Raw genomic sequence first — 19,864 nt, 5'->3', positions numbered from 1 at the left:
TTTAGTTTTTTTTCAATGTTAAGTGGATTGTGTTCCGTAAGTTTAATCATATTTTCTTATGATTTGATTTTTGGACTAATTGTATATGCTTGGGTATATTTGTTATAAAAAAGCAGAAGTCTAAGTAATGTTTTCATGGAGTTTGGTCACAAAATCCCTAAAAGAAATCTTGGATTAAATCCCTTTTAAAAATAAAAAACATACCTAAGTATTTAAAAGGTAACATTTATTTAAATTTGTTTAAAAGAGAAAAAAAATGTTATAAATATAAGGGAGACTTTGAACCCAGAATCTGTGGATTAAAAAGTAAGCTTACCACCACTATACCAAATTGGTAATTTTGAAAAATTGTGGCATATGTCGTTTGTTGAAGAAACGACATGTCAAAATTAAAATAATAAAAAATAAAACACACATGGCGCCATGCAGCTCGAAACTATGGAGTGGCATAGGTCGTCTCTTGACCTATAATTTTTCAAACATTATTCTTGGAAATAGTTTGAGGTTGATATATATTTGAAATAAGTTTGAATTAAAGCATTATTTAAAAAAAAATATCCGATTATTGGTGGTAAAGAGTTTACTTTTCACCCTCTAAATCTTTCGGGGTATTTCACCAAACATATATAGTGTAATTGTTCAAAGTAAAACAAGATTAACGTTGATGCAAAAAAAAAAAATTAACCCATTCAAACTACTAAATTTGCACAAATCTTCTATAATAACGATAAATCCTGTAAAATAAAAAGATTATACATCAGTGTGGTGCTAGCCACACAGAGTCCGATACTTAAGTAAGAATTGAAGATTTATGCGAATCGCATCAAAGAGTAGAGGTATGTACCATACCTTGATTATAAAGTTTCTCTCTTTATCTATAGAGGAAAGAAACCAATATTCAATATGAAATCTTCACTTTTTTTTTTAATTTAGTAGATGAGAAGAATTGAAAAGGGTATTTCAAATTTCGTCGATCTTGGGATTTTCTATCTTGGCGTGCCCCTAGCTACTGAGCCTACGATTTGTCTATGACTAGCTAGAGGATGCCTAATCAAGCTATCGATCGAGCCAACCAAAAGAGTGGTTGGCCTTGTTGCCTAGTTGAGTCGAGTCGGACGAGACTAGGCGACCTCATGGCTTAACCGATCGAGCCAACTAGTCAACCATGGCTGGTCAGCCACAAGGCCTAGCCGAGCTAACCAACACTAATCGGCTACCACATTAGGTCGAGCCGACCAAGACTCACTGGCTATAGGGTTCGATCGGACCGACCAAGGTTTGTTGGCCTTGAGGCTCGATCGAGTTGACCAAGCTTGGTCGGCTATTAGGCCTAGCCGAGCCGACCAATACTAGTCGACTTCAAGGCTTTGTGGTTGGCCCGACCATGGCTTGGCCGAGCCAACCAGCCAGTCCACCATTTTGTCCTTAGTCCTTGGGTCGGGTCTGCTTCTTTTGTCTCAACATTTCTTGGGGACCTACTTGATATCCGAGCTTGATTTTTCAAGGTTTGATTGTTTTTACTCTTGCTTTATTTCAATCCTAACAGCTAACTATGAAAATAAGTTTATAACCAAGATTATTAAAAGGAAAAAAGAAAAAATGTATGTTGTTGGTATATAGGTATATAAGTATAAATAACCGTGAATTTTATTTAAATCTTTTTTTAAACCATATAGGTTATTTTATAGCTGAAAAATTTTATAGGGTCTCTCGTTTTGATATTAAATATGTATGTCCAATCAATCTTGTGTTCTTTACTGGGGCATCACCGCCTAGTGAAGCATTATATCCATATTCATACTTAAGTATTTAGGAGAGATATATAAAAGAAGCGATATCTTTTTTTCTAGTTTATAAAACAATAAAAAATGTTAAAGATTAGCACAGAAATAGGTGCTGGCTGGATTTATTCATAAGTTGTTCCTAAGGTGGGTTTAGTTTAGTTAACTTGAAAAGAAAAAAAAAGTAGAGAGAGTAATTTGAGAATAAGGAAGATGAGGTTGGGAGAAGACAAGAAAACCGACCACAAATTAAAATTTAAAAAAAAATAAAAAAACATTGGTACCCATCCTTAATTGGGCACGCGAGCATTTCGGTTGGAATACGGTGATAGAGAACCCCATCTCACTGATTTTAACTAACTTTTTCCTTTTTTTAAAGAAAAACATAGAATTGCCTCAAAACTCTCCCCTCCAGACTTGTTCTTCCACAATCCCACGATAATAATAAGACTCTGAACCCCAACAGCACAGAGAGAACCAAATCAAAAAAAAAAAAAAAAAAAAAAAACACTTCAAAAAGGTAATTAAATACGCCATTATTCCATCTCTGGATCTCTCTGTTTCGCTCTTCCCCCTAGCCCCTCGTGTTCGTCTGGCCTGTGGCTTGAGCCCATTCTAAGGCAGAGGGCGTCTCTGCCTTAGTCATCAACCATGGTGTTCCAGGATTTCGACCAAATCTCCGAGCGGCGACGTGCTGAGAGGGCTCGCAAGTTCCGCCAGAGGGTCACCATCGCTGTGGTTTCAGTGTTCGTGGTCATCCTTCTGGTTGGGGCCGCCGTGTTCGTCCAGATCAACAACTCCCCCGCCAAATCCGGCCGTAATTCCGACGACGACAGCGGCGGCGCTGCCACCTCCAACTCCAAGCAACAACCCGCCGCTCCGGTCACCAAAGATGTGTCTCGTGTGGACAAGCTCATTGTCCTGATCTGTAACTCCACCGACTACAAAGGCAAATGCGAGAGCATTCTTAAGGACGCCAAACCCCGACTCCTCCGACCCCAAGGACCTGATCAAGCTCGCCATCTCCGCCACCGTGGATGAGGTCAACTCCGCTGTCAAGAAGGCCAGCGCGTTTAAGTTCGCCACCCCGGGAGAGAAAGGCGCCTTTGAGGACTGCAAGGTCCTGTTCGAGGATGCGGTGGAGGAGCTGAAGCTGTCCGCCACCGCGGTCGGGAAGAAGGAGCTCGGCAAGCTGACGGCCAAAACGACGCCGGATCTCAACAACTGGCTGAGCGCGGTGAGGTCGTACCAGGAGACGTGCGTGGACGGGTTCCCGGAGGGGAAGCTTAAGACCGACATGGAGAAGGCCGTGAAGGTGGCCAAAGAGCTCACGAGCAACTCCCTCGCCATGATCTCTCAGGTGGCTTCTTTCTTCTCCTCCCTCGAGGGCAAGGACACGGGGGCGCCGCCCAAACGCCGCCTCCTCGCTCGTGACGGCCTCCCTACCTGGATGAGCCAGCACGAGCGGAGGATGCTCAAGGGCGCCGCCGCCGGAGACAAACCCAAGCCCAACGTGGTCGTTGCCAAAGATGGCTCTGGAGACTTCAAAACCATTAATGAAGCATTGGCCGCCATGCCTGCTAAATACGAGGGAAGGTACGTGATCTATGTTAAGGAAGGCATCTACGAGGAGAAGGTGGTGATCACCAAAAAGATGGTGAATGTCACGATGTATGGAGATGGATCTCAGAAAAGTATGATCAGTGGGAACAAAAATTTCGTGGATGGAGTCAGAACTTTCCAGACGGCCAGTTTTGGTAAGCTAGTTAGATCTGAATTGGTTTTTAGATACCATATGAATATTGATAGATATTAATAATGAATATTAATGCATGGATGCAGCGGCACTTGGGGACGGGTTCTTGGCCCAAGCCATAGGGTTTAGAAACACGGCGGGTCCAGAAAAGCATCAGGCAGTAGCAGCGAGAGTTCAGGCAGACCGAGCGATTTTCTTGAACTGCCGATTCGAGGGGTACCAAGACACGTTGTACGCGCAGGCGCATCGGCAGTACTACAGAAGCTGCCTGATCACGGGCACCATCGACTTCATCTTCGGGGACGCAACGGCCATCTTCCAGAACTGCAACATAATGGTGAGAAAGCCGTTAGAGAAGCAGCAGAACATAGTGACGGCCCAAGGGAGAGCCGACAAGCACGAGACGACGGGAATAGTGCTCCAGAACTGTAAGATTCTGCCGGACAAGACCTTGGAGCCGGTGAAGGCCCAGTTCAAGACGTACCTGGGGAGGCCGTGGAAGGAGTTCTCGCGGACCGTCGTGATGGAGTCCACAATCGAGGACATCATCCACCCCGACGGGTGGCTCCCGTGGCAAGGGGACTTCGCCCTCAAGACCTTGTACTATGCAGAGTTCAACAACCAAGGCCCCGGCGCCAAGACCGATGCTAGGGTCAAGTGGCCTGGCTACAAGGTCCTTGACAAGGAAGAGGCAGCCAAGTTTACAATAGGAACTTTTCTAGAGGCGGATTGGATCGACAGCAAGTCGGTTCCTGTTCATGTTGGCCTTTTTTGATATAACACAAATCCAGCTTTCATTTCAGCTCCCTCTTTTCTATTTCTATTTTTCTATTTCTCTATCTATTATTTAATTCCAATTCTAGTACTTCTATCCCATACACGTACGCTCCAACAAAACTAGACATTATTCGTCACTGAATAGTAAAAAACAAACAAAACAAAAACAAAAGGTTTTTCTTGCATGTATGTTTTCTTTTTTAATTTCTCTGTAGGTATATTATATTATGCATCGGATACTCTCTGGTCTCTACAATGCCCAAGGGGTCCACCCATTCATACTCAAACTTTCAAATTGTCTCAAAATTGTAATCTCTAAATTATATGATGATGCATGTTGTTGTTTAAATAATTTATATGTATGAGAATTAATGAGCTGTTCTATTATATTGTGAAAAATATACATGTGTGTATAATTAGATATTATATATGGTTTATAGTTATGGTAAAAGAAAAAAATATGTTGGATGGGAATTCTGGCCTGCGCGTGTCATGATCAAAGAGGAGAGTTGAATTGACACGTGCTCGAAATGTGGAAATTGAGACAAAAACGATTAGGTCGGCAGTTAGGGTATGACCTAAGAAGTTGAGCCGACCTTCATAATTTCCGTAACAATATCTCTTCCGAACCCTAAAACACGCCGCATTTTTAGGGTATGTCAGAGTTCCTGTCGAGCCCAGTTTCTATAAATAGAAACCCTTGGCTTAAATGCATGGTAGGCAATCCTAGATAGAATCGGCAAGTTAGTCGGACTGGAACTAACTTGCTTGTCGGAGTGCTAACTTTGTTTTGTAGGTCCCTTAAGTGTTCTGGGAAAGTGTTGGACAGTTTAAAGAAAATCATCCAATTCATTTCGACCTACACTTGATTCAAGCCTAGTGATTTCGAGCTCAAACATTTGGCACCATCTGTGGGGAAGATATTTGAAAGTCAGTCTAACTTCTGCTATCTGAGCTAATGGCCCAAACCCGCTCCCAGCAGTCACGCTTTCAGCTCTCGTTGATATGATCTCCAAGGGGGGATGCTGCCACCATCAACGCCCATCCTTGCCGCACGTATTCTCAGGTGGCCGGAACCCTGATTGCCGAGCGACAGCCCTAGGCGAGGGCTGTTAGGGAGAATAGAGGTCGGCCTGCCACATCTGTTCCGATAGTGGCTCGAGACTTTCACCTTGCCTCAGATCAGTTTCCACTGCTACAGCCTCAGAGGAACGGGCTGCCGCCCCGTGTTCCTCGCCTTCGTAGTTGGGGGAACACGGGTGCGCATTCCGGGGCAAGCGCCAACGTGGGTGTCGATCCTGTCATAGTAGCTAATGTGATCGTCGAGCTTACAGAAGTCAAGGCGCGGCTAGAAGCGGTCGAGAGGAGCAGCGAGGTGTCTGACTTTTCGGTCTCTAGGGATCCCGCCAGAGGGAAAGGACCGCTGCATCTGACCAAAAAAACGGAGTATCAGTTCCGACCTTGTAGGGAGGCTCGAGTTGGAGCAGCCTAGAAAAAGCCTCAACACCTGGGGATGGGCGGTACCTCGGGAGCACAGGTACGAAGCCACCCTCAACAAGATGACCAGGTGGAGGACAACGTCTGAGGGTCCGACCAATCCGGACCCATCAGGCATCGATCGATAGCTACAATGCCCACCAGAGTCGAGGTGAGGGGCCACTGAGACGACGATGGGTGGCACCCAAGAATCAAGAGTACCAGGTCGACTTACGATGGGAGAGAAGCTCGGAGGTCGATGATCAGGAGAGGTCCTCCTAGGGCGATCACTTATTTCGATCCGGGGTGGACCTTCTCCAAGACCAGTTTCAGAAAGAGATAGAAGACCTCAAGCGGCAGTGCAGGCCCCTAGATCCACATCGTACGGTTGAGCAGGAGGAGACTCCTTTCTCCCAAGAAATCCTGGACGTGCCCATCGCGCCGGGGTTCAAGGCTCCAGTCATGAGCTCCTATGATGGGTCTGGGGATCCAGTTTCGTACATCGAGGTGTTCGAAGGGAAGATGGATTTTTTGGCTGCAAGCGACACTATGAAATGCCAAGCATTTCAAATAGTTCTGGAAGGCTCGACAAGATTATGGTATCGACAGCTGAAGCCCAGGTCAATCGACAATTATCAACAGCTGACAAGGTTGTTCATCAATCAGTTCTCAGCTCGGCAGTCGCTGAAGTTGCCGCCTTCCCACTTTGGAACAGTGAAGCAACGGGACAACGAGTCCCTTATGGAGTACATTGCTCGGTTCACGGACGAGCATGTCAGGGTGGTAAGTTGTATCAACGACATAGCCATGATGTACTTCACAACATGGTTGAACGACATAAATTTAATGATTGAGTTCGGAAGTCGTCCGCTAGCCTCCCTAAACGAAATGTTTGCCCGAGCTTGCAAGTATATTGATGGCCTAGAGCTGTGAAAGGCCAATGGAGCTAGGCGAAGCAGCCGTGGTAAAGATCGGGACCAGAAGTCTCCCCCTTCCAAGAAGCAGCTTGGTGATGATCAAGGTTCGTCTCGGCGGGCTGGTGATGACAAAAATAGAGGTCGACGTGACTAGAGGGTCCCTTCAGATCGTCGAGGGTCGAAATTCGACAAGTTTACTCTACTCAATACCTCGATTGTTGAGATCTACGCAGCAGCCGAAGACACCGACATGGAGGTGCTGTTCGCAGCCTCTGAGAAGCTCCGCCGACTTTCGGGAAAGTGGGATAAGCGACTCTACTGCCGATTCCATAAGGATCACGACCACGACACTTCCCGTTGCTTCCATCTGAAAGAGTAGGTCAATGACTTGATCCGGAGAGGTTATTTGAAGAAATATGTTGGTAGTAGAGAACGAACTGAGCCAGAAGGGTCAACTTGGGAAGAGAAGCGAGAAAGATCACAGCTGCCCAGACGAAAGGAAGATCGTGATGCTGTTATAAACACCATTCATGGGGTCCGAGCGGGGGCAGTCAGGGCAGAAAAGGTAAGCTCTAGCCCGGGAAGCAGCGGTCTGACTGGTGGTTATGCTGAACGCACGCACTAGGCGTGGTAACAATTCTATAGATGCAAGCGCACACCTGTCAGAGTAATATAAAATGGATGGAGTATCCAAGTATCGATCCTCAAGGACTTCTAAATAATTTCCAAACTCTAAAGTTTTAAAAAATAGTGAACGTTGAAATGAGTGATTCTTGTAAAATGGGAAGTGGTCACAAATAATGGTTTTGGATTTAGGATTTGGTCTTATAATTGTAAAACCTAGCCCGAATTACTTCAAGTTAGCCAACAAAGAATCAAGAACACGCTAAGGACGATATGCATTTTACTTTAGGAACCAACGACTACGCTTTTCACTTGACTTATGTCTAAGCAAGTTCAAAGTCCTAAGACATTTCCTAATATGTCTATTATGAGAGATATCTTAGTTTTAGGATGGAAATAGTCGCAACCTCGGGTTAAGGTCCTATGTCTAGGCTACTTAAGCGGAACCCTTATGTCTAAGGCGCTCCTCTCCTCGGTTTAACCACTCAACAATGCAAATAAGCAACCTTTTCAATATTGACTTGTTAAGACTTACAGTGGCCTTCTCTAAATCCTAACTTTTTGGGAAAACATGTTGAGCAATGAATGGAAAGCAAAAACACTACTTCTTAGCAACCCTTATTAGAAATAAAAGGCTAACTATCCATAACCGGGCTAGAGACGGGAATTTAGAAAGACATATTGAAGAAAATACAGCAAGTAAAGTGGTTGAAATTGAAATGCATGTGTGAAAATCAAAAGTTAACTAACGGAGAGTTTTTCTCGGGATTGAGAGCTTCGCCCTTCTCTTTCAAGCAAGGGGGAGTGTCACGTGCTCTTTCTCCCAAAAACACAACTCTCTTAACTAAAAATAAAGTAAAGGCAAAGGGAAGATAAGCAAAGTGCTGGATTTTTATAAATTTGAATAGGTAGAAAATAACTAAGTACAAATGGAAATAAAACAAAGCTTAATAAAGGAATGTAAAGTGCTCGGGATTTAAAAACCAAAAGCAACTAATGAAAGCAACTAAAAAGTACTTAGAAAGAAACAAAGAAACACTAAAAGTGATCAAGAGAAGGAAGCAAGGCTTGATGAATTTGGTGGAGAAGCTGCTGGAATTTATAGCTGTGCAGAATTGGTTAGGTAGGTCCTAAAACGATAGTGAATCACCCATTTCCAACTCCTTTGACTGACTAAATCGTGCTCAAACTGATAGTGGAACACTTCTTCTACACGTATGCATCGGTTGGAACCACCAAAACGCATTGGAAGACGCGTTTCATTAAGGCAAAGTTGGAAGAAAACCAGTTTTTCTGCAGGCAAGCAGGCGCCTGGCGCCTCCCATGATGTTTTTTCGTCTTTTTGCTTCTTTTGATTAATTTCCACTCCCAAGTGGTCCTAAAATGTCATAAATACAATATAAGCCAACCACAAACCATCATATATGAATTTTGCATGAATTGGAACTCAAACGACCGAGAAAAAGTCCGAAACAAAGTTAAAACATAGTAAAAACAGCATCTAAAACCTTCTTTTTACGCATGTAAACAAGCGTAATCACGGTCTGCACCTCATACCCCGAGGAGTCCGTTATGCCGATCTTATTTGATGAGTAGGACAGTGAAGGAGTGCATATGCCCAGAACGACGCTTTGGTGATCGCCCCCTTGATAGACCATGTGAAGGTCAGAAGAGTCCTTGTTGATGGCGGGGCGTTGACTAATATACTATCCCTCTCGACATACACGACTTTGAGGTGGGAGAGAAGGCACTTGAAGCACAGCCCAACGCCTTTGGTCGGCTTTGTAGGGGAGTCAGTAGGCGCGGAAGGGTGCATCTCGCTCCCTGTCACCATCGGCGAAGGAGAGCATCAAGTGACTAGAGTTGCCGAGTTTATCGTGATAGATCGAAGCTCGACATACAATGTCATACGTGACCTGCCCCTGATTCACGACCTCAAAGCAATTCCATCCACTTACCATCAAGTTCTGGAGTATTCGACCCCAGTCGGAATCGCGACGATCCGATGTGAGGAGCGAACATCAAGAGAGTGCTACGTTGCTGCAATGAAAGGGACCGTCACTTGCGCAGCAATCATGGAACTAGAAGCGACTGTGCCACCACATGCCGACGAGGAGGAATTCAGCCACGGCACTCCAACAGAAGAGCTAGAACTTGTCCCCTTGTTAGGGCCGGATAGGAAAGTCAACATAGACAGCAGATTGGGGACCGAGGCAGAGGGAGAGTTCGTCGAGTTTTTGAAGGCGAATTCCGATGTGTTCACATGGTCCCATGACGACATGCTGGGTATCGACCCAAACATAATGGTACATAGACTTAATGTAGATCCTAACTATATGCCTGTAAGGCAAAAGCGTCGGCCTGTCGACGCCGAGTGAAGCAATGTAATTTGTAAAGAGGTCGAACAGTTGCTACAAGCTAATTTCATAAGAGAAGTTTATTACCCTGCGTGGCTCTCCAATGTTATTTTAGTTAAAAATTCTAACGGCAAGTGGTGCGTCTGTATCGACTTTACGAGCCTCAATAAGGCGTGTCCGAAAGATAGCTTCCCCTACTTCGGATAAATCAGTTCGTCGACGCAACAGCAGGGCACGAGCTACTCTCTTTCATGGACACCTACTCCGTGTACAACTAGATCCGGATGCATGCACCCGACCAAGAGCACACTTCGTTTGTTACCGACCAAGGGGTGTATTGCTACAACGTCATGCCCTTTGGTCTGAAGAACGTCAGAGTGACCTACCAGCGAATGGTCAACATGATGTTTGCCAAGCAGATCAAACGCAACATGGAGGTATATGTAGACTATATGTTGGTAAAGAGCAAGAAGACGAGCTCATATTTGGCCGACTTAGCCGAAGCCTTCAACGTACTCCGAAAGTATCAGACGAAGCTCAACCCGAGCAAGTTCACTTTTGGGGTTTCGTCAGGAAAATTCCTCGGATTCATGGTCCACCAGGATGGGATTGAAGCCAATCCAGATAAGATAAGAGCGATCATCGAGATGGAAACATTGAGGAACATCAAGTAACTTCAGAGACTGAGTGGCCGCCTAGCAGCTCTGAATCGTTCCGTGTCTCTCTCTACTGACAAGTGCCACTCATTCATCCAAACGTTAAGGAAAAATGGTCGGTTCAAATGGACCGATGAGTGCGAAGTGGCACTTCGGCAGTTAAAGTAGTACCTCAGCACGGCCCCGTTGTTGTCTAAGCCATTGCCTGACGACGTTCTCTACCTGTACTTAGCCGTGTCGGAAAATGTGGTGAGCTCAGTTCTTATAAAGGAAGCAGAAGGGCGGCAGAGTTCTGTTTACTACACGAGTAAGTTGATGACCGAGGACGAGGCTCGCTACCCCTGTGTTGAGAAGCTTGCTGGCATTGGTACGTGAGCGGGACGTCTACGACCGTACTTTTAGGCACATAAGATAATCGTTCTGACAAACTTCACTCTGAGGCAGATCTTCTACAAGCCCGAAACGTCAGGTCGTCTGATGAAGTGGGCTCTGGAGCTCAGTGAGCATGACATTGCCTTCGAGCCTAGGACAGCATTGAACGTCCGAGACCAATGGACACTTTACGTGGATGGTTCGTCCAACGAGAAGGATTGTGGGGCAGGCATGCTGCTCTTTGGCCCCGGTGATCTTCGGTTCGAGTACACACTCCGGTTCAGTTTTTGAGCTTCGAACAATGAAGCCAAGTACAAGGGGGATGGGCGTGAAGCGTCTCTTGATCCTCAGCGACTCACAACTGATCGTTAATCAGGTGACCGAGGAGTACCAAGTGAAGGATGCTCGCATGGAAAGGTATCTTGCAAAAACATGCGAGCTCCTCGCCTAGCTTGAAGATTATGTGATCCGGCAAGTTCCGAGGCCAGACTCCAACGCTAACGCACTGGCTCGCTTGGCATCAGCCTACTAAACCGACCTATCGAGAACGGTACTAGTTGAAATACTTGTTGAGTCATCCATCGACTAACTAGAGATAATGGAGGTCGAGTCAGCTTAGCCCACATGGATGGACCTGATCAAAAGTTTTTTGACCAATGGTTCGACTCCGACAGATCCGAGTTAGGCTAGGAAGCTTCGACGTCAAGCAGCTCACTACGTAATGCAAGGTGGCAAGCTCTTAAAAAGAGGATACTCTCTACCGTTTTTGCGGTGCCTCAATCCAGAGGAGGCAAGGTATGTTATTCACGAAGGAATCTGCGGAAACCACTTGTCTATGGCTGTAAAGGTCATCCGCCAGGGCTACTATTGGTCAACGATTGATCGCGACACCAGGAGTTCGCAAAGGCATGCGACAAATGCCAGAGCTTCGCAAACATCTTGAGGCAACCATCGGAGATGCTGACGCCGATCTCAAGTCCTTGACCTTTCGCTCAGTCGGGGCTAGATCTTATCAGCCCAATACCAAACGCGAAGGGGCAGCTAAAGTTTGCCGTGGTGGCGGTAGACTATTTCACAAAGTGGGTGGAAGCCGAACCTCTGGCGTCCATTACCGAGGAGAAAGTTGTTGGTTTTGTGTGGAAGAGCATAATATGTCAATTCGGCATACCATAGGCACTCATTATCGACAACGGCAAACTGTTCAATGGTGCCCGATTTAATCAGTTCTACCAACAGCTTGGCATACGCCACTTTAGCTCGTCCCCAGCCCATCCGCAATCAAACGGGCAAGTTGAAGCCATTAATAAAAGCAGCAAATGCAGTTTGATGACAAAGCTGGAATCCTGAAAGGTCGGTGGGCAGAAGAGCTACCAAAAGTATTATGGTCCTATCGAACTACGCCTCGTCGATCTACTAGCGAGACGCCGTACTGCCTAGCTTTCGAGTCGGAGGCTGTCATTCCCATGGAGATCGGCATGGCAACGCTCCGAGTATAAAATTTCTACGAACAGACCAACAGTGGAGCTCTCCTTCAGAATCTTGACGTACTCGAGGAGAAAAGGTCTCACTTCCAACTCAGGCTAGCAGAATATCAGAACCGTATGGCTCGGTACTACAATGCTAGGGTAAAAGTCCGAGCATTCAACCTGGAGACCTTGTCCTCAAGAAGGTAATGCAGCATGTTGGAGCCCTCGAGCCAAATTGGGAAGGCCCGTACAGAGTCTTGAAGATAGTTCATCCCGGAGCTTACCTATTGTCCGACCTCAATGGGAGACAACTCCCCCAACCGTGGAACGCTGAACATTTACGAGTCTATTATCAGTAAGGCAAAAGAAAGTTTGTATAATCCGACGTGTAAAATTTTGCTTATTAATGAAAGTCGATCTCCAATGACTGGTACAAAATTTGACTTTAGTCGTTAGTATTGTCTACTACTACTGAGCTACATCAAATGAGGGCCAAGGAAGACTACGTGGTATGACCTATGCTACGTCGAGCCATAAAGAGAAAGATTGTTATATTTTTTAAAATTTTGGAAGCATTGGTCAGCTCATAGAAGCCTAGCCATCCTTGATACTTTGAGCACACCGCCGAGCTAAGTTACCTCGACTCGAAAGTCGTTGGGCAAGGAAGAGATTACCCAGATTTGAGGAATTCAAATGATGATGTTAAAATTAAGACTTAACCAAAGTTTTCTAAGTGTGCAAACATCGGAAAGAAGTGAATCAGGTCTAGATAAAGTCTCATTTCATTTAAAACAAGTTGTGGTAAGAGCTGAGGTACATATGCCTCGGCTTAGTACATTGATTAAATTTAAAAAAACAGAGTAGTAATGATGATGATGATGAGAGGAAAGCCATAAGAGGGGAGGGCTACTTCTCGAGAGCGTCATCTCTATCAGGCTTGTTGGTCCCAGCGTCAGCATCTGCTATCTCGGCTCCCTCGCCAGCCATGGCAGGACGGTCGGCCTAGACAACCTCATACTCCTGCTCAACAGCAGCGATAGCTTCTTCCGAGTAAGCAGGCTCGAGTCTGTCAATGGCGTAGAAGAAGCCCTTGTCCACCAACAAAGGCTAAGTTCTGCTGGGCTTCCTTCCAGCCCTTCTTCTCCAAGTAAGTCGAACTCGGGGAATTCCTTCACCTTTTTCTCCAAGTAAGCCCAGCTCGCCAAGTTCTGCTAGGTTTCTTTCCTGCACTTCTTCACAGTCTCGGCTCGTCCCCTGGCACTTTACAGGACTGCATGGGCCTGGGCGATTAGAGTTTTGGACATGTCGACCTCGACCTCCTTCTCGGCTCGAGCTTGGTCAACCTCAGCTTCAAGCTCTACAATCCGCGGCTCGTATGAGGCACGAGTCTCCTCCTCCATCAAGTCCCGACCTTCGAGCTCGGAACCCATCATGGATGCTGACAGGCTGGCGTGATAGTGCAGCTGCAAAAGTACGATGTCAGAGCAATAGGAAAGGAGAAAGAGGAAAAGGAAGAATGAGCTCGAAGCTACCTCTGCAGCAAGAAAGTCCTACTCACTACCTCTGCAGGGTTCTCAGGCGCCTGGACAGATCGCTCACCCTGCAAGAACTCGAGGACCACCTTCGTCGCAAGGGCATGAATGCTCAGATGGGAGAAGTCGAGCCTGAAGAGAAGTCGGACCTCGTCACCTGGTTGCCGACCTTGCGGGGACCCCTTCTCCGAGTCAACCAGGATGAAGGGAGGCGGAGACTTGGAGGTAACCTCCTCCGATTGAAGTGCATCCCTCGTTCATTTCTTCCGCTTCAAAGGGGTAGCCGACCCCTCGCCCCCTGCGACGGTCTACAGGTGTTGAGCTTGGAGGGCCTGGAGCTTGGCCAGGTTAGTTAGTCCGGGAGCCGGAACATCAGCACTGCTCGTGCAACGACGAATTTGAGGAGGCGTTGGTGGGCAGCCGAGGTTGAGGCACGCTACTGCTTTGTGCTGTTGAGTGCAAGAATCTTGGAGGCCATTTCTGAAAAGAAGACGAGGTTAGTCAAGAGTCTACAGATAACGAGCTAAAAGCGCCAAGGAGAGGTTACCTTCTGTGGTTTTGCGCTTTTCTGGTCTGCGCTGCCGAGGTTTTGGTAGCTTCTTGAACTCGTCCGGTTGATCGTGAGGGCTGAGACCATAAGAGAAAAGGTGAGAGTTCGAAACGAGAGCCTCACCCCACAATGCATACTTCAAACTTCGGCTTTGAGTACGCTTGATGATCTCCCATAATTTGTTGCTGATCCTCGGAACGGGACATGAAAGATCAGCTCACCCCCTTCGTTCCTCACGAGCCAATCACTAGAGACGAGGAACCAACACTCCATCCAGTTTTTGTTAGAAGAAGGGTTCCTAATAAGCTGACCTACGTTCCGCCAAGCAGAGGGGTAATACCGACCCTCTCCCTCGTTGGAGACCTTGACTATGTGGGTCGCTAAGAACTGATCCACCGTCAACCTATCCTCGTCCTTGTCTCAGATGGTCTACCACAGAAAGTAAGCTCCGAGCACAGTAGACCACCCGTCGGGAGAAAATAGGGCTAGGGCGAGGTTGACCGCACTAAGGAACCTCTGAATGAAAGGATGAAGTGGGAGCTTAACCCCCTACTAAACATTTGGGGGTAAAAACTAACGAAGCCCGGAGCGAGGTCCTCGAGGTATTCGTCGACGTCGAACACCCTAAGCTCTACAGAATCACGGATGAGGTACGTCTTGCGAAGCTCAACAAGTCTATCTACCGAGCAAGTCGAGGGAGGAGGCTCAACTGCCAGACCAGCAGTGGGATTTCTTGAGGTCGAGGCTAGGTTAGGGTCTCCCGAAGTGGAGGCTATGTTCGGGTCTGCCAAACTTTCACTCTCCATTTTTGCCCCTCCGTATTTTTAATTCATTTGCAGTTGTTTTCATTTATTATTATTTTTCTTTAAATTAAATAAATAAGGAAATTAAATATAGATCCTTGAAATTAAAAACCAATCTCTCCATCAGTTTTCACGTATTTGTATTGATTCATTTTAGATAATTGAATTTACCCAAAAAGCTTACCATTAATGGAACAATGAGTTCCTTTTTTTATGGTATAAATCTCAAATTTTCTACCTCTCCCTCTCACTCCCTAACATTCTTTCTCTCTTTCCCTTCAAAATTGAAATGAGGAAGAACAATGTTAGAGTGGAGAATTGGGCAGTAAAGGAGGGAGATCGACGCAGTAGAGGAAAGCAACGGAGTACGGTGAAATCTATAGGGTGTTTGGCCTACACGTTCGAAATCAGTAGCTTGGGTTGTGTAGTCTGGGAGTTTGATGTTGGGGTGTTGTGTAGCCTGGATTTGTGTAGCCTGAGTTTGAGGTGCATGTTGGATAGCCTTTGTAGATGATTTGAAATCAATCAAATTGTTTTATTTGAAACAAATGTGTTCATATCACATATCACATACATAATACTTATAGTACATTTAATTAGAAATATTTAAGATATTCTACAAAATTAATTATTATAAATAGTTAAAACCTTGCACAAAATTAATTAGAAATACTTAAAGATATTCCACAAAATTACATCATAGGTTCCTGACATATCTAAGATAATCAATAAATTTACATAATAGACAACATACTTAATTAAAAGCTTCAAAAGTTTTGGAATGTGTACTGGTTCACAAAATTACATCATATCCATCATGTAATTAAAAAAAATGAGCTTAAAAATTCTTGTAGTAGCTAGTTAGTCCACAGAATTATATCATATCAAAATATATTGTTTAGAGTAGCAAGATCATGGGTTCCTTCCAAGTAGACGCATGCAGTACCTGTACTTCCAATTTAGTGGGAAGCAAGGAATGTGTTCACCTTATTGGAGTCCGCAAGTAAAGTTTCTCAGACTGCCAAACAGTCCTTCAATTTCATTCAAGGGATGGACTGAAGTTCTGCAAAAACTCGTCTCATTTGAACTAAGACCCTTTCATCTCCTTTGTTTGGCCAAACTGAGATCTTGTCAAGAACAACTGTTTGCATGCGCATCTCTGATTTGACTACTTCAACCAAGTCCCCATAAAAAGATTTCTTCCTCTTGCTCGGTCTTGACGTCCTTGTGCCATCCGACCTGCTTGAAAGGGTTAATGATATGTCTTCCTTAAGAACGTAATCGAATGTTGGGGGTTCCGACTGTATGCAAGGTTCTTTGTTCTACATATTCAGGTCCTTGTCTGCATCTAGATTTGCAGCTGATGCCATGTCAGATGGAGTCTCCACGCCTGCACCTATGGTTCTATCTCTCCCAAATACAGTAGCAAGGTCATCAAAGTAAGGGAATGACTTGTTTCGAAGACCTTTGGCATTCAAATGAGTCTACACAGATTAATGCAAGCGTAAATCTAAAACTATTGATTAGAGTATTAATGCTCGTATTCGTCGTACCTTGACCCATTCGTCGTACACATAATTCTCTGCCTCAATGCATTTAAGTTCATCATTCCAACCGAATACACTACACGCTGGTCCCATCATCTCATCAATAGCAGTATACTATGTCTTTAAAATTTTGACTCTCGATTCCAAGTGGGGGTTCACCCGTATGTCGAACCCTAAAATTTTTTCTATCATTAATTTTTCAACCTGTACTAAATAACCGAGCCTGAACGTTCCATTATCTCCCCTCCGACCACCTGATTGCACTAGTTGCACCAGACACTCAAATAACTTCTTGTCCTCCAATGAGTTCCATACATGTTTACTAGGTTTGGTACCATACGCTGCTATTGACACTAAAACACGTGCAAAAAATTAAAAACACATTTAATTATGTAATAGGTTTATCACAATTCATATGCATACATTCATATATATAAGTTGTTCAAAATGCAACATCCTACAAAATATTTTATCTTCCATACATAATACAACAAAACATATTCATGCATTCGGCCATTGAGAAAACATCTCGTTCGCGAGGTTATCTCTCCACGCAGTCCATGCAGTAGTTGTATCGACAAAGTTTATGCTATCTCCACTGAAACCACCAAATTCATTGTCAGCAGGACGTATTTGTTCGAATGATGGATCTGGACTCATTTCTCTACATATCAAGTTATTTAACAGGCAACATGTCGTTATCGTTCTACACTATATCTGGACGGGGTAATATGATTTTCCTCGTTGGATCGCGCACCTTCCGTTTAGCGCACTGAAAGCCCTCTCGATAACATTTCTTGCAGAAGAATGTCTCATGTTGAATAGCTCTTTCAGAGTAGTTGGTTCATTTCCCCCCACACCATTTAGTTAAATGGTATCATTCTCCACGATATGGCACCAAGAATCCTTCAGCATTTAGGTAACTGGCATCGCACAAATAATAGTATCATGAGGTGGATGGATGAAGTTTAATTTTTTTAACTAACAACATGGTATATGCTATATGCACGTTGTAACACAACGCATCATCTTACTCCTTGGGACATTGAGACTGTTAGGTTGAGATACTGCATCTCTTAGAACTCTAGAATCAGATGCAGATCCTTCTCACCCAGGCATAACAAATATGAATTGTCCATTCTTAGAGCATACAACAAGCACGTTCGTTGTAATCTCCCTCTTCAGATTTCTGTACCTCAAGCGATCTCCGGTAGGTACGTTCACTTTGATGTGTGGGTCATCTAATGCACCTAGGTAACTATTAGGAGGAGATACAAACGTTGGATAGTTTATTTTAAAGTCACTATTTCTAATAACAACCTAGTTTATTTCTTATACCTGAAACCAGTGCCACCTCTCTTCCGTACAAGAGTTAGTAACTGGCTTGGTTGTCTTCAAAAGGACACTGTGAAGTCTAAGTACAACATTTAGGATAGAGTTGAAATGTCTAGACACTGTTGATAACTCTCCAAAAGAGAGTTATTTTATTAATAATTTGGGTTAATTTGTGCTTTAATGTGAGGGCATTTGTGTCTAAATTGCATCCTTAAGTGAGAAATTGCGTGAAAAAAATGATTACCACGTTTTAAATCCTCATGTTGGTTAATTTACACAAGTTCCTACTTATTTTTCCTATTTTTGGTTGAGTCGTGCAGAATTTGGAGAACTTGGTGAGGAGCAGCAGAATGCCAAGATCAGAGGAGAAATGTCAGAGCGTTGTTGTACCAGAGCATGTCAATGCTGGAGCGTCGCTTGCTACAGAAATTCCTGGGCAGCAGTAACACGCGAGATTTTTACTTATGTCCGTACAACGCGCGTTTTACTGAGTTTTGCCCTAATTTTCGGGAGAGCTAAAAAGCAACATGATGGGGCTGTTTCATCATCAATCCCTAAGGGGAAAAAGATCCCAAGAGAGGAAAATAGTCCTAAAACATGCTGAAGACAAGGAAAGTTGCCCCTATTTCGAGAAGAAGCCGACGGGAGGAGGTTAGAACTGCTGGTTTCTCACTGAGCTTGAGGTTTAAGAGGATTTCTCAAAGCTTTTTCACCAAATGGGTTGTTTCTCTCTTTACCCATTATATTTTTCCCATTCCCCATGAACTAAACCCTATTTTTTGGGAGATCCTTTACTGTAGCTTGTGAACAGAGGCTTTCTAGCTGTTTTTGCTGTGTTAAATAGAGTTGATATAATATTTTCATCTTACTGATCTATGCTGGTCACATTTATTAGTTTTTTTGCTCTTGTATGACTCGGAAGGGTATATAAGTAGCGTGTTTGGTTCTTTTTGTGGTTAGCTATTCTTTCTAGTAGATTTGTGGATGCTTAGAGATAAGATCCGCCTAACCATGCTTATAAACTGTTCTTCATGATTGGGTATTTAACAACGAAATTGTAGATATTCATATTTAGGTGTCTCGAAAGGGAACCACGTCGGTTTGAGCATCAGTAGCAATTTTATGCTAGAGCGTCTTTTTTAAGCATGTGAGAGCATGTCGCGATCTCCCCTAATTCCACTCATTAACTGTTTCCCCGTCTTGTTCGTTTCGCTACTGCATTTATTTGCCCCAGCATCTGTTAATATAATATTTCTCTCTTGGAATTTCTTTTTGTGTTTTATAGTATTTTACTTAGTTTAATTATACAAACATAGATTATATTTTATTTGTATTTTTTTGGTATTCTTAAGTGCATGCTTAAAGTAAGATCCTTAGTCCATATGGATTTCAATGTTGTTTATACTACAATCAGCAAGAATATAGTGTACACTTGGACTTGCATTCACCTAGGTTGTGGGAACACAACAACCGTATCGCTGAATCTTGCAAACTGTCATCGTACGACTCTAATCTTAACATCATGTGCTAGATATGGAGAAAAATAGCGACCATCTCCTCGACATCCACATATTGAGTCGCTGTCAACTCCCTCGTTGTCCTAAGCAAGGTACATAGTATAGCGAAACATCTCCTTTCCATCCTCGTACTTTCTCGACATGATAAATCGTCCTCATGAATAAGTCGGAAGAAATTCAGTTGTCTAATTTGATGTCTAAAGTGTGGTGACCTATTCTTTATCCTCTTTTGGCTTTTAGTATGGTATCTATGACTACAAGGAACTGACGTTGTGTAGTGCATATGGCAGTTAATATTGTAATCAACTCATGGGGTTCTATGTCCATGTCCATGTCCATTACTAATCATTTTCGTTAAGGTCCTTAAACAAAAGGATTTGATTCATGAGCCTCACAAA

The 19,864-nt window shown here is 44.2% G+C and overlaps 1 protein-coding gene and 1 pseudogene across 1 annotated transcript; one reads left to right on the top strand and one right to left on the bottom strand.

Annotated features, from left to right (window-relative positions):
- Window positions 1-2,234: 2,234 nt before the first annotated feature.
- Window positions 2,235-4,339, top strand: LOC111025631 (putative pectinesterase/pectinesterase inhibitor 45). The gene is given in 3 exon segments (XM_088116921.1): window positions 2,235-2,758; window positions 2,760-3,538; window positions 3,624-4,339. Coding segments are annotated over 3 exon segments (1,794 nt in total). The 5' UTR covers window positions 2,235-2,432; the 3' UTR covers window positions 4,313-4,339.
- Window positions 4,340-17,115: 12,776 nt separating this feature from the next.
- On the bottom strand, window positions 17,116-19,521 carry LOC148208951 (uncharacterized; annotated as a pseudogene).
- Window positions 19,522-19,864: the final 343 nt, after the last annotated feature.

The sequence above is a fragment of the Momordica charantia genome (assembly GCF_013281855.1).
Source record: "Momordica charantia cultivar OHB3-1 chromosome 9 unlocalized genomic scaffold, Mcharantia_2.0 BLBB01000009.1, whole genome shotgun sequence".
In the NCBI taxonomy this organism is placed as follows: Eukaryota; Viridiplantae; Streptophyta; class Magnoliopsida; order Cucurbitales; family Cucurbitaceae; genus Momordica; species Momordica charantia.
This window is presented reverse-complemented; position numbering and strand designations above follow the sequence as displayed.